The sequence below is a fragment of the Chiloscyllium plagiosum genome, unplaced genomic scaffold, assembly GCF_037043375.1.
Source record: "Chiloscyllium plagiosum isolate Xiang-an unplaced genomic scaffold, Cpla_swu_hap1 HiC_scaffold_1, whole genome shotgun sequence".
Lineage (NCBI taxonomy): Eukaryota > Metazoa > Chordata > Chondrichthyes > Orectolobiformes > Hemiscylliidae > Chiloscyllium > Chiloscyllium plagiosum.
This window is the reverse complement of record NW_028270139.1, coordinates 27,762,364-27,777,453: the sequence shown is the minus strand read 5'-3', so window position 1 is coordinate 27,777,453 and position 15,090 is coordinate 27,762,364. Positions and strand designations below refer to the sequence as shown.

The 15,090-nt window shown below is 39.6% G+C and overlaps 1 protein-coding gene across 2 annotated transcripts in view; it reads right to left on the bottom strand.

The window, feature by feature from the left end:
- The window catches only part of ugt8 (UDP glycosyltransferase 8), an 83,056-nt gene extending 69,184 nt beyond the window's left edge, over positions 1–13,872 (bottom strand). Inside the window, exon 1 of one of the 2 annotated variants that reach the window (XM_043696937.2) lies at positions 13,765–13,872. Coding sequence is in view for 1 of the 2 variants with exons in the window: in XM_043696927.2 (XP_043552862.1) it covers positions 13,002–13,125 (124 nt within the window). In the remaining variant the exon portion in view is untranslated. Of the gene's footprint in view, positions 1–13,001; positions 13,346–13,764 lie in introns of those variants that run through there. The other variant, XM_043696927.2, reaches the window with a different exon arrangement.
- Positions 13,873–15,090: the final 1,218 nt, after the last annotated feature.

Sequence of the window (15,090 nt, the reverse complement as noted above, 5' to 3'; positions counted from 1 at the left end):
CTTCCAAACAGTCAACATTTTCCTGGATATATGTAGCATGCCCAGTAAATCATGAACAAGTATCAGTTCGCTTTCTAGAACGTTTATGGGTATACGATTGATAGGGAAATTCACAACAGACATTGCTCACTTAGTAATGACTACATGCTGATGGAATTAACATGTGATATACTCCAGGACCTCAGTTGCTAACCTTGCCTTTCCAAAGGAGATAAACAGTAGGTTCAAGACAGTCAAGGTGGAAACTCTTTGGGTCTTTTTCTCCTATTAAGTAATGTTTTAAAGAAGAAGTCACTACTATACAGCAAAGTGCACAAATGATGCAGCTTGATAAATCCAATCTGTCGTCTTGGTTAGGTTTCTGTTGTCTTGCACACACACGTGTCTAAGCTGAGAGCTGCTGCCTTTGCAACGTATGTGGATTCTAGTTTCAAATGATCTTTACGATTATGGAACCTACCCATGAAACTATCAAGCTCCAATGTCACATTATCAATGCTGATAGAGAGAGTACTGCAATATCCTGAACAAAGCTCTTTGTAGGCATAAGAAAATCTGTCCATTTGCTGCAAGCATTATAAACTTCAAGCACAGCACGAGACTAAAGCAACTGAGGATTTAGTATACATTTGTTTTGGGTTTCAGGAAGATAAGGTTGAAGAGCTTTGTCATTTCTGATCTACAAAGGGTGTCCACTTGTGTATGAACTGAAGGTACATGACAAGGAAAACACCAAAAGGAAAAAAATATTTACAATGGAATGCAATTCTGTCTGACATCACTACAGATTTCAAATGGGTCTAATTTTGCCCATGATAGTATCATAGAAAGAGGGAATCACATTGACTACTTTAGTGGGCAGCTATTCAAACAGTATAGGTGGAAATCCCCCTTTATTCAAAATATTGCTTTTTCAGTTGCTGAAATGATACGTTAATTGTGGATTTTCCACTTCTGCAAGACTGGGATTTGAGATGGATGCATTCAGAGCAACATCTGTGTGACAAGGGCCACACAGACAAATGTTTATTCCAACATGTTCAGCAAGCAAACGTCACGAGAGTTGCTGCAATTGCCATCCTTGTTCTTCTACAAGGTAGCAATCCTTGCATTACACATTGAGGCAGTGCCTCATCTCTCTACAGAGATAAGTTATGCAATGGAGTGCCAGTCTACTTTGCACAGTATCAGGACCCAGAAGTTTGCAAATTGCAAACCAAATGACTCTCTGGTTGATCTCCTGTACTTTTGGTTCAATATCAAACTCTTGCATTACAAGAGTTTGATATTGGCTCTCTATGTTGCTCAGAGTTCCACTGGTGACTGATCTCCCTGGACGACAAGTTTGTTCCAGCCATCTCTCCAACTATTGGTTACAGTCAATGATAACTTCCCATCCTTTTCCTCTCAAATGGAGTTGTTTTCTTTGCCGATGTACATGTAGCTTTTTCCATCTCATCATGCATGTTCATTGCATTTAGTACAACAAAAAAAAAAAATTCTGGATAACCTGGTGAAATTGTAACTATGCACACAACGTCCAGCAGTTTTTGTTCTTTACTTCTAAGAAATGTGTGCAGTTTCCTTGCTCACGTCTCGCACAAATTGTTGATAATTAGTGAGTGAATCAGTTGGATTCAGTGACAGTGGTGAGCATTTGTCCACTTTTTCATCCCACACATTAGAATTGCTGTAGTGGAAGCTGAGATTCTCATAAGTCACCTGTTCAAAGGAGTTGAGTGACGCCGTGAAGGTTGACAGAGCTAATGTCGACTTTCTCAAAAATAAGGTCTAAAAATAGGGTTCCTAAGTTACAATATATAATAATGTATCATTCAAACAAACTGACAATCAAAACCTTAGTACAGGTTCCAATGGTACAGACTTTTCCAATACACAGTTAAATGTACACAAGTTTCATCAATAATTTTCTCCACGTCCCCCTAAAGATTCTCACATGTTCAAAGTCACCTGCAGCTTACAACAGTGGATGCACAATTGTTATCCCAAAAAGTAAATAAGCTGCTAGAGGCCAACATCAAGCCCAATATAATTTTTATCCAAAATTTCAATGCACTATAAGTCTCGCTAGTTCAGAAATCCCATAAGCTGGCTGCCCAGAAATTTTGAACAGACACAAACAATTCACAGCAGAATTTTAGTACATTACCATGGAAGGAGGAATCTGGAAGACGCAGTTGTATTAAATAAATATTTTTATTATGGCTTTAGAGAATTTGCCACTATTTTATGCTTCAGGAAATATTTATATCAATTTCCTTTTTCAATTCTCTTTCAGGTGAAATCAGTTATTTCAACATAAAGCAGAAGTTAGCCAATAACCTTCTGGTCAAAAAGAATCATCTCCAGTTCTTTAGGAAAATGAACACTGAAAACTACCTGGTTAAATGGGAGACATAAAACATGGAGTATCCCCAACCTGTGACAAACCACAAGACAAATAGATCTTCATTTACAATCCACATTTTTATGGCTCCTTGAAAGCTGGTAAAACAAAAACAAAATCACAAAAGCTTAAAATTTCAGCATAATTTAGGAAAAACAGGAGGATTTGAAAATTTAAGTATCTATTAATGACAACTTTAAAATGAGATGCATCCACTTGAAGCAAATTAACTGTTCTTGAATCACTGGGCAATCTGTCATGGACAGAATATATTCCTCCCTCACTGACCATAATCTGTGTTGTGTACAGAAAGAGGTGTATACATACCTCATACCAAATAACTATCTCAGGAGGAAGCTTGTGATTTAAAATAAGAGGTCAGTATCTTTTTGAACACTTATAAAGAATTAATGCAACATCTCACACTTGGTCACACAGCAAACTCTCAGATTGGATGAAGACATGTTTAATTTCTGTTAATTCAATCTTTGCTTTATGTTTCCCAGTCTTCGACTTAGCAGGTCTCTGGTTTCTGTGACTTAAAAGTTGAAGTGATGGTCTTATAAAGCAAAGTATTCACAGCAAGTTGAGGTTTCTTGTTGTCAAATAACTGGGAGATTGGTTCTTAGGTGACTATTACACATTACTGGGATAGCATACTGGAAATCAGGCTACTATTCCCAGTGTTGTCACAAAACTTAAAGTTTTTTTATAAAATGATGCATAGTACCCTGATTTGCCTATCTTTTAGACTCACGTTGACAAAGCACAGATCAAATTTTTGTACTTAAACAGAATGACTATTTGCAAATAAATAGCTTCTAGTTATTGATAAACACTCTACTGCTTAAAATGCCAGCCCCTTTATAAAACTCCTGTATAAACATGCACGTTATGGGTGCAAAGCAAGACTACTAATGCAATTCCACAGTTCCTGCCCAATGTTTTCTGAGATGATGATATTGGCTGGTCAGGTCCTGTTGCTCCAAAACATTCCTCCTCCAAGTGGTACAGGGTGACTGGCTCATAATTTACAATGTTTCTGACATACTGGTCAAGAGCCACAGTTTACAGTTCCTAACAAGTAAAAATGAACAGGCTTTCTTCAGTCTTGAGAAGTGTTTTCTTTTAAAAAAAAGAGAGAATGCACATCTTCTATTTTGGAGGTCCAAAGACTCCTGCTAAGACATTCACATCATTACGCTGTTCAGTGAGCTGGGAATCATTCCATAGCTGTGCACAGGTAGAAGTCTGTCTTTAATGAGCAGTCATCACTCCATAGCAATCAGCTACTTACTGCCAGCAGAATCTCCTACTGAACATAACTCAGAGCTCCAACTCATTTGTAGTAACCTCCCAACTGTTTGAACAAACAGCAATGTAAGCAGCACTTAGAATGAATATTGGGTAACTTGCTTGTAAAAAGAGCTCAAATCATAAAAAGGTACGTAGAACGGTACAGCACAGGAATAGGCCCTTCGACCCACCATGCACTGAGTATGATGCCAGTCTAAACTAATTCCACTTGCCTGCCCATGGTCCATATCCCTATATTCCCTGTCTGTTCATATGTCTAAATGCTTTCCACAATCCTCTATTTTAAAAAAGTCCTTCTTCCCATTTCAATCCACGATCAAAAGCACAAAAATAAATGTTTAATGACCTTTGAAAATGAAGCTAGTTAAATACTGGCTACTTGATGACTTGCAGCTTCTTTCAGAATTTAGTTCTCACAGTTTCTGTTTACGGATGGATCCTGGATAATAAGTGAAGCTTCTGAACTTAGTTTTGATCACAGATACTGAGTGAACACTTGAGCTAGAATGCAAGTGAGAAGCTATTATGATACAGTGTTGTTATAACAGCCAATGAGTTTTGATCTACTCTTTTGTCCAGGATGAAACAGAGACAGGCGGTTTGAAACTCCTTGTCATTGGAAACACCCAGATCCATCTGTATTTGGCATTCAACAGCCTCTCTCAGCTTAAATAATGTTGTACTTTCCTATTCTTCCTGCCAAAGTGGACTACCTCATTCCCATACATTATGGTCTATCTGCCATTTTTTAAACCAATTGAGCTATTTAAATATATTTGCAATCAAAAGATTTCGTTAGCAAATTCAGCTATAAACGTCCATCTCTTCATCCAAGTCTTTAATATATAAAGTTAAGTACCCCAGTACTCATCCCTGAAACACTCCACTGGTTGCAGTTAAATAGCCCAAAATTGATCCAATTATCCAGATTTTGTTCCCTGTTAGCTTGTCAATTTACTTAGCTAACCTTAACAACATGAACTCTTGCCTTCCACAATAAATGTTTATGTGACACCAAGACATTTTGGAAATCAAAATACTGCATATGAATAAGGTTAATTTAATTTAAATTGTAACATCCAACTTTTAGCCAAAAAAAATTCAAACTGTTTGTAATCATCTGATTGTAAACCTGATTGATGAAGTCAAGCTTGCCTTGGTGCATACCTACTTGTTCAAAATCTATAGAATCATAGAATAACAGCCACTGAAAGGAACCGTCCAGCTGCACATGATTGTCCACATCAACATTTAACACCAAGACAGGTGTGCACTGTAATCCTACTTTTCCTACTGTCCAATATGGTAGCATGTATGTCAGAAAAATGGCAGATATAATGCATAGTTCAAACTTCAATCATTGTGCAGCAGTTGGAGTGTTCCAGGGAGAGAAGAACATTATCAATTTGAAGGAATGTAGATTTGCCTACAAGGGCAAGAATTCCATGAATTTTAACATAAATAGTCAAAAAAGTTGAAGAGAAAATAACATTAGGAAAATTAACTGGCCATGAAAAGAACAGGTTTGATGTTCTGCATTATGTCTCACTGAACAAAGCTCAAGCTAACTGTGATTTTCAAGACAACTTTCACAAACATGAATTTTCAAAAGGAGCAGTCATCCAAATTCACATAAAAGATGGGTGGATTAAAAAAAAAACTTGAAAATATGACAAAAGAAAGTCTGAAGTTTTCATGAAGGATCACAAAAAACAAACAGCCTTATCTTGGACATGTTCAAATTAGATCTCACCAATAATGTTGCTGAAGTTCGATCATAGCATACTGATATTGTAGCGAATGTCAGGGGTCTAAACAGTGCTGTTCAACCACTGGATCTTTCTTTAGCCAAGCCCTTCAACAATATTATGAGAAAAAAAAACTGAATGACTCAAGGAGATAATATTTACCAAATAAGGAAGAACACAAGCTCAGAAGATAGCCACATTGAATAGCTTGCTGAGTGTGGAATAAAACAAAATAGATTGCTATTAAATTATTAAAAGTGAGATATCTGAAACACTGATGGCAAGATGATATGCCAATGGTGACATGTTGGCGATAAAGATGATGCTGTTGATCCATATGATGATATCATTCAAAAATTAGTGTAAAGGTGTGTTGTATGGTTCTAAAGAAAGGGATGATTTTTTTAAAATGGAGTTTAATATATGTTCAGCACGTACTCTGCTAAGTAGCATGTGTATCTATACTGTTAAAAATTGAATAAATCTGTATCTTTCGCTTTTGTTTTTGATTAACAAAGTGTACAAAAAGATCATGGAGATTTTGTCTATAAATAATAATTCAATAGTCCATAGTTCTTGGCTCCTGGTCTACAATTTAGGAAAAAGATGAGCAGAAACAAATCATTAACCCACAGGCAAAAAATAAACTGTAGTTGCTGGAATCCAAAGTGGACAAGCAGGAGGCTGGAAGAACTCAGCGAGCCAGGAAGGGTTATACCCAAAATGCTGAATTCTCTACCTCTTGATGCTGCTTGGCTTGCTGTGTTCTTCCACCCTCCTGCTTGTCTACAATCAATTTGGCAACACTACACTGCAAGGTAATGGGAAGAGGGTGGATTTTAACCACTTCAAACTATTACTTATGTAAAAGGCAACCCATACTTTTTAATTTTTTTTTTTTGCAAATTACTATTACATAGGTACATACAGTAGACAATGTCCATTCTGGATATTATTACTATAATCTTGTCAGTCCATTATTTTTCTTTCACAAAACCATACTCTGCCTCATTGAACGAACAGTTTCTCCCCGTCGACTCTATGCAAACCCCCCTCATAATTTTTAAAACTTCAGCAAGATCTCGTTTTAGCTTTCTTCTCTCCAAAGACACCAAAAAACTGCACTTCATCAGCACAGGAGTAGCAATAAGTCAGGAAACAAACTGGAATTCTTAAAAGAAAAACTACTAATTCACACCTTTCCTGTTCAGTTGACAGTACTACCAATTATTTTGACTACAGCACAAAGTATATGCTGGCCCTCAACAAGCAATCCCAAAGATGCAATTGTGCCTAACAGTGTCCATTACTGATTATAACAACAACAAATTATACCTTGCCAGTATTCCCTTTAGTGAAGTAAAAAGATATATTTCATGCGAATATTAGATTTATCAAATACAAAAGAAAGTTTTCCAATTTTTCCAAAACAAAATTATTACAGCAAGTTACACATTATCCAACCATCTCCTCTATTCTTATTTCAATCAATGGTGGATAGGCAAAGACAAGGAAAATGAGGGAGTAGTTGTAAGGTAGAGTCAAACGTACATGGATTAAATGTTTTTTTAGATTAGATTACTTACAGTGTGGAAACAGGCCCTTCGGCCCAACAAGTCCACACCGACCCGCCGAAGCGCAACCCACCCATACCCCTACATTTACCCCTTATTACCTAACACTAAGGGCAATTTAGCATGGCCAATTCACCTAACCTGCACATCTTTGGACTGTGGGAGGAAACCGGAGCACCCGGAGGAAACCCACGCAGACACGGGGAGAACGTGCAAACTCCACACAGTCAGTCGCCTGAGTCGGGAATTGAACCCGGGTCTCTGGCGCTGTGAAGCAGCAGTGCTAACCACTGTGCCGCCCAATTGATATTACCTAAAATCTGATTCATAAGTCACCATTTTGGACAGTTTGAGGGCATGAATTTTGCATCACATCAAAACTTGCCAAATTGTTAACTATAATCTTAGGTGGAGAATGCACATGAATTAAGAGCCTAAGCACAAGGTTCCATCCAGCTTTCCTTTGAGCCAGATCTGTGAAAGCAAACTAGTAACCAAAACCACAAAAAAAAATCAGTCTGCAGACATTTCTATATTATCCACATTCTTTGACAAATCTGATACAAAAATCAATCTCTTTAAAAGGTGTGATTTCAGGACTGTTATCACTTTTGCTTCCTGATTAAGTTACATATGGAAATAATATTCACAACTACATGGAAAATCAAAATGAAAGTCACCGAAACTATTAACATAGGAAAAGTAAACATCCATTTTCTGGGGTTATGAGAACACATCCAAAGCTTATAACCTAATAAGAACAGTATGATTTAGTTGCATGCAGAAAAGCCAGCTGCTGCTAAAGCTACACCAACATTTGTCCATGATATTCATTGACCATGTTAACCATGGAGGGTTTCCAGTATTCAGAGAGTTCATAATGATACTTAGTTACCCAAACATGTATTAGGTCTGTAACCTGAGATACAACTAAGACAAGTCTTTTTCCAGTTAGAAAGCAAGGAGATGTTAATGTATACAAATGTAACGCAGGATCTAAAGCATCTTATTTCAAGAAGTCAATTGTACAAACAAGCTACAATGGTAACACAGCAAAAACCAAATATTTAACCATAGTCACTGATCCTTATTTTATTTCTTCTTGCAAGATAAATTGCACTGATATTTACAACATTGTAACAGTTGTGCATAAATTCTGTACCATGTACAGTATCAGAAGGGTACAAGTATGTTGTGCGCATTAGTATAGCAATTTAGCATGCTTCAGAAACAGAAGGAAGAACAGAAGGGACCAGAGGCTGTTATGGTGCGTTTTAGTGCTTTTATTGGGATGCAAGTATAGTTTTAAAAGTCTTTGAGGAGAAAGTGAGGTCTGCAGATGCTGGAGATCAGAGCTGGAAATGTGTTGCTGGAAAAGCGCAGCAGGTCAGACAGCATCCAGGGAACAGGAGAATCGACGTTTCGGGCATAAGCCCTTCTTCAGGAATCGTGAAGAAGGGCTTATGCCCGAAACGTCGATTCTCCTGTTCCCTGGATGCTGTCTGACCTGCTGCGCTTTTCCAGCAACACATTTCCAGCTCTAGTTTTTAAAAGTACCAGTTTCAACTCTTAAAATGTAATTAATTAAGTTTAAATAAAATACTGATACATTTCTTTCAGCTCTGTAGTTTAAATTATACTCAAAGATGAAAAAAAAGCAACAGGTAAATCTACAGGAATTGTAACAACTTCTTACAAAATATCCTGAAACATTACTAATGCCTTTCCAAGAAGGAGTCACTTATGCAGCATTTTCTTCTCACTGGTTTGAAATGTTAACTGCAATGTTAACAAGGCCAACTCTCAGTTAATTTTTCACAATTTTAGATCCTTTTTTTCAATTCTTACCTTTTATCAAAATGTTTTTTGACTAAATCATTGTTCCTTTACAAATGGGGTTCAACTGTGCTGTTAATTGAACTACAATAGGAACATGGAAGAAAATCTAGCTCCCTAAAATATCAGGAAAGAGAAAAAAAAAATCTAGAATCAATTCATCACCATGATTTACAGTGAAATTTGCATCACCGTGAATACCTTTTAAGAGTTTCTGACTTCCCCTGTCAGATGAATGATGGACAAAAAGTGGCATCGGTGAAAATAATGACCCTTCTCCAAACCAACTGTTTTAAAAAGAAATCAGTGCCCGCAATGAGTTTGGATATATAATTACATCTAATCCTCAGGTCTTCTCCTCCGAAGGGAGACATATGCAAGAGATGCAAAGATGAGCGCAACTCTTACCAGCACTGACCAGATCCAATTCCTCCAGTCCCATTCTACATCACCAACAGGTAACACAAGAATAGCCAGCTATGTTGTGCACTCTAACTTATCAGTATCAGTCTGGTGGTGTAATCTATCGAGATCCATATTCTGGAAGAATGTAGAGACATGTTGATACCAGCATAACAGAACTAAAAATCAAGAAAAGAAACAATGCTTTGACAATGCTATGCGATTTGGGCACAGTCGGTCACTCAATTATCTGTCCTGACTTTATTTTCTCTCTGCTCCAAATATCTGTATTCCAATTGCAAATAATAAAATGCCCAATCCAGAGGTGTGATTACCAGGCCTTAAACTATTACTTATCAAGTTACTTAGGAAATGAAACAAATCTCTTTCGGCACCCTTCTAGTAATTACCATATTTTGCTCTGAAACCCTTTAGAGATTTACAACTTCAATGTAATTTTATCAATACTTAGCTATATTAGCATCGTCTCATTTACAATTGCTGTATCTAAAAACATCATACAGCAGGTAAAGATACAAATGTGTCATTGGGTTCAAATGACACCAAGGAATGACTCAAGTTTCATTCAAGGATTAAATAGGTTATTTGAACTCAACTTAGAGTCTTTTTCCTTGTTCACAATCATTTGTAAAAACATGAGCATACAATTGATAATATTTTCAATGTACATCTCAAACTGTAATAAAACTGAAAACTTAAAAAAAGCTACATTAGTAGAAGTTACAAAATATCAAACAGCTGAGTATGCCATGGAGTCAGTTTTTACAACTCAGTAAGATACCCTTTGGCCCAGCAAGTCTGTGCCAGTCAAACATCCATTTATTTAAATTCAATTTTGAAATACTTGGTTCACATACTATAGCTTTTCAAGTGCTCATCTAAATTGTCTTTAAAATGTCTTGAAGGTTCCTGCCTCTACCACCCTTTTGTGCAGCAATTTCCAGGTATCCACAATTCTGAGTGAAAAGCAATGTCCTCAAATCCTGTCAACCTTTACCTTAAAACTCTGCCCCTTGTGAATTGGCCCCTTTAAAGGGAAAGGTTTCTCCCTAATTACCCAAAGAATCATATATACAGAAGAGGCCCTTCAATCAATCCAATGTATACCACCAAAAATATATTACTACTTAAACCAGTCCCACTTTCCCAGGCTAGATCCATAGCATTGGATATTGTGACACTTCAAGTGCTCATTCAAGTATTTTTTAAAAAGGACATCAGGGTTCCCACTCGAACTACCTTCTCAAGACAGAGTTTTCCAAATCCCAACCATGCTGTGGGTGAAAAAGTCTTTCCTCAAATACCCTCTAAACCTCCAATCTTTCACGACCCTCCAAACTTTATACACCTCAACTAAATCATCCCTCAGCCTTTTCTGCTAAAAGAAAAATAACCCCAACCTATCTATTATCTCTTCATTGCTAAATTGCTCCAGCCCAGGCAACATCCTGGTGAATCTCATCTGGATCCTGTCCAGTACAATCAATTCCTTATTAAAATATGGCAACTCACCACATTTAAAAACAATATTGCCACAGTAATATTGCAACATTTGAAATGGAAGTCACTAAAATGCACACAAATACTAACCAAAAAAGAATTATAAAAGTTACATTTTGCCTCAGTATATATGCAACAAACGTGAAAGTAACAATTTAATTCAATTCTTGCAAAGGTGCTTACATAACTTCATTTGGTATATCTAATTACTACTTTGTGTAAATACACTATAAATACCACAAAGGTGGCAAAAGGTGTCCATACCACATGGACAAAAATGCTAGTGCTATAACAGTTCTAGAAGCACAGTTTTTTAATACTGTTGCTGATTTAAAAACAATGTTTTTATTAGCCCTGTTGAAAACAGAATAAATTGATATTCCAATTTGAATTATAAAATCAAGCAACTGTTAGAAAAGTTATTTCTTTCCAGTTTCACCCACATATCTCTCCCCCAATCCCCACTTTCCCCTCCCTTATTCCACCAGAATTTAGAGAATCATGCTACAGTACATTTCCACATATGCCTACAGCTCTTCAAGCTGCAACTGCTGACCCACACAGCCCAACATATAGCCCCAGGCCACCTCCAACTTTCATTCTTAGCAGTTATGGTACTCTACAAGCCTGCAAATTCATGCATGTATAGGCTTCTGCGTGGTGTTCTATGCAACACAACTAGAGCTGATTCAACAATATTTTCTGTTGTCAAAATGCAGGAACAAAGGAAAGCTGTTGGACACACTATTAGATCAGCATCCATAGCACAAATGAAAAGAACAGTTAACTACACATCCAGCAGCCAACCACGTAAACAAATGGATACAGACTGCAACTCTATAACAAAACTTGGGAAAGCTGCACTTTTTTTTGCAAACAGCAGCAGAATATTGATAGTCAGGAAAGAATCGTAAAAAATGGTCAGCGTCAATACAGATTATGTGCTCATGAGTATCCGCATAAATACCAAGTAGTAGCAGCTGGTTAGATCAAGAGTAGAAATTCAAAGTACTTTCCCTCTTTAAATAATTGGAGGTCATTTGTTCATTTGATGCCAAGACAGTGAATGTGAAAGTCTTTGTATATTGAAGGTAGTTAAGACCGATTACCAAAACAATCTACAATGCATTTGGTTACTAGACTTTAAACAGAGGAGCATTATGAATAGACGTGGATGGTACAAAAGCCAGGAAGTTATGTTAAGCCTATATAAAAAATAAACAATAATTCAGCCCCTATTTATGGGCTGAATTTGTCAGGAAGAACATAAAGGTTTTGGAGAGGACACAAAAAATTTACTACAATGGTTTTGGGGATGAGGGGTTAGTTAATAAACAAAATTAAAGTTATTATTTTAGAGCAAGGAAAATAGATTTGATGGAGATACATAAAATCATGAAGAATGTGCAGAAATAAAGAAAACTGTTTTAAATTACCGGAATATCGATAAACTAAATGACAAAGGTATGTGGTGTGTGACACAAGAAACAGAAGCAATAAGAAAAAAATGGATTGATATTGAGGTAGAAACAGATTCAATCACAACTTTCAAATGTCAACTGAATGAACATGTGAAGTGAAAACAAATTATAGGGTAAAGTAAATGGTTGTATTTGGCCAGGGAAAAGAAAAACCTCAGATGGCTAACCAGCTCTGCCAGAAAATTTGAGGGGATAGAATCATTTTCAACAGTAATTCAAAATTGATTTAATAACTTGAAGAGGCTTTCAAATATGAAATTAGGCTTGAAAAATCACAACCATTGTAAATGTATCAGATACTGCCAACAAACATTTCACAGCTGTTAATCCGAAAGTCGCGGCATTTCAAAGAATATTAGGCGCTCTAAGTTGATTAAAGTGCAACAAGGCACTTCAGGGTTCACACACTGATAATATTTGAAAGTGAAGCGGAGCAATGTGATAAATGATGATCCTGAAGATGGGGCTTTTTTAGCTGCACATGCTCACGTTTCCACACACGACCAGTAGATCATCGACATTTAACTTGAACAACAAATGCGGTATTGATTCAGTAGCAACACAGAAGCAATTTCAATGGCACATCAGCAGCTGGGAAGTTGTAGGATCCAAGAAGCCAGGTTAACAAACTGGCTCGCACAGCATTGGAGAGCAAGAGCTGTCAGACAACCTTCAGGAAGTTTCCAATGAACGCACTACAGGGGCGGCTTCGTACCTGGCGCAAAGGCTCGTACTTCAAACACAAAAGGTTGCCGAGCACTCCAAAAAAAATAGAGATGATGCAACCAGTATCGATGCAAATCGAATGACAAGGTACAACTGGTCATGAAGCTGTGCATCTGCAAAACGAGCGCTCTCCCGCTTCCAGGCAGGTGCACCCTGTGTCAAGGATAAGCTTTGTTTATATTTTGGAGAATGGGAAAACCACGGGGCGGTTCAGAACTGTCTTTTTTTTAAAAATGCTGATCTTGGAGTTGGTGCCGTTTCACGGGAAGACCATGCCCTGCGACCACATCCACCAACAGTCCCCGCGGAAAGATCTCGGGACCTGAGCCAACATAACGTGTTGCAGTGGAGCTGGGACGGAGGGGCAGACCTCCTCTCTCTCTCTGACTCCGGTACCGAGCCGGCTATATCCTTAACTGCTCCGTTTGCTGCCCTGCTTCTCCCAGCAGCTCACCTGTTGCTCGAGAAGTTTGAACAGGACTTCTCGGTGGGAAGCTCGGACCCCGCTCCCCACTCACCCCTCCCGGATAAACTCAGGAGCATCCCCCGGTCTGAACCGGGATGTCCGGTACCGGGAGCCCCGGGACCGTTACAGGCAACTGGACTTGGCTCAGGTTCTCTTAAAACAAAAGTTGTCTCCCGGCGCCCAAAGAAGGGGATTAACGATGAGGAGCTCCTAACATCGTCGCCCCCTCCCCTCCGAGAGGGAAGGGAAGCCTGTTTCCCCCTCTCCTCCCCGCCCCCTCTCTTACCGGCTGTCCGTTGTTTGAACTCGGGCTCCCCGCGCGCACCCTCGAGCTCTTCCCGCTCTCGCTCCGGTCTTCACCGACCTCCTGTCAGAGCGCGAGCTCCGCCTCCAACCCTTTCTGACATCACGCGCAGTACGGGGCGGAGGAAGCGGCGGGAGCTCGGAGGGACCACGTGCTGAGGAGGGTAACATGGGTGTGCTTGGGGAAACTGGATAAAGAGTCAGGATGACGTTGGGGGAGTCGGGATGATGTTGGAAGGTCAGGACGATGGGGGGAGTCTGGATGATTGGGGGAGTCTGGATGATTGGGGTGAGTCTGGATGATTGGGGTGAGTCTGGATGATGGGAGTCCAGATGGTGTTGGGGGAGTCTGGATGATGTTGGGGGGTCTGGATGGTGTGGAGGAAGGGTGAGTCTGGATAATGTTGGGGTGTGTCTGGATGATTGGGGGAGTCTGGATGATTGGGGTGAGTCTGGATGATTGGGGTGAGTCTAGATGATTGGGGTGAGTCTGGATGATTGGGGTGAGTCTGGATGATGGGAGTCCAGATGGTGTTGGGGGAGTCTGGATGATGTTGGGGGGTCTGGATGGTGTGGAGGAAGGGTGAGTCTGGATAATGTTGGGGTGAGTCTGGATGATTGGGGTGAGTCTGGATGATTGGGGTGAGTCTAGATGATTGGGGTGAGTCTGGATGATGGGAGTCCAGATGGTGTTGGGGGAGTCTGGATGATGTTGGGGGGGTCTGGATGATGGGAGTCCGGATGGTGTTGGAGTCCAGATGGTGGGGGGGTCTGGATGATGGGGGGATGTCTGGATGATGTTGAAGAAGAGGGAGTCTGGATGATGGGGGGAGGGGGAGTTTGGATGATGGGGAGGAAGTTCAGATAGTATTGAGGGATCAAGTCTGGATGATGTTGAAGGGGTGAATCTGGATGATGGCGGGGGGGGTGAGTCTATGATGTTGGGGGCAAATCTGGATTATGTTGGGTGTCTGGATGATGTTCGGGGTGGGTGAGTTTAGATGGTGTTAGTGGGGGGCTAGCCCTGATGGTGTTGTGTGGGGGAGGCAAGCCTGGGTGGTGTTTTTGGAGGCGGAGAGCCTGGATGGTGTTTGCGGGGGATGGGAGAGCGGGGGGGAGCCTGAATGGTGTTTTAGGGCATATCCTGAATGAATTGGGGGAGGGAAGCCTGGATGGAGTGGGAGGGGAGCCTGGATGGAGTAGAAGGAAGGGGAGAGTCTGGATGATGTGGGGGTGAATCTGGATGTGGGGGAATTCTGAATGGTGTTGAGGGGGAGTCTGGATGGTCAGGGGAGTCTGAACGGGGTGG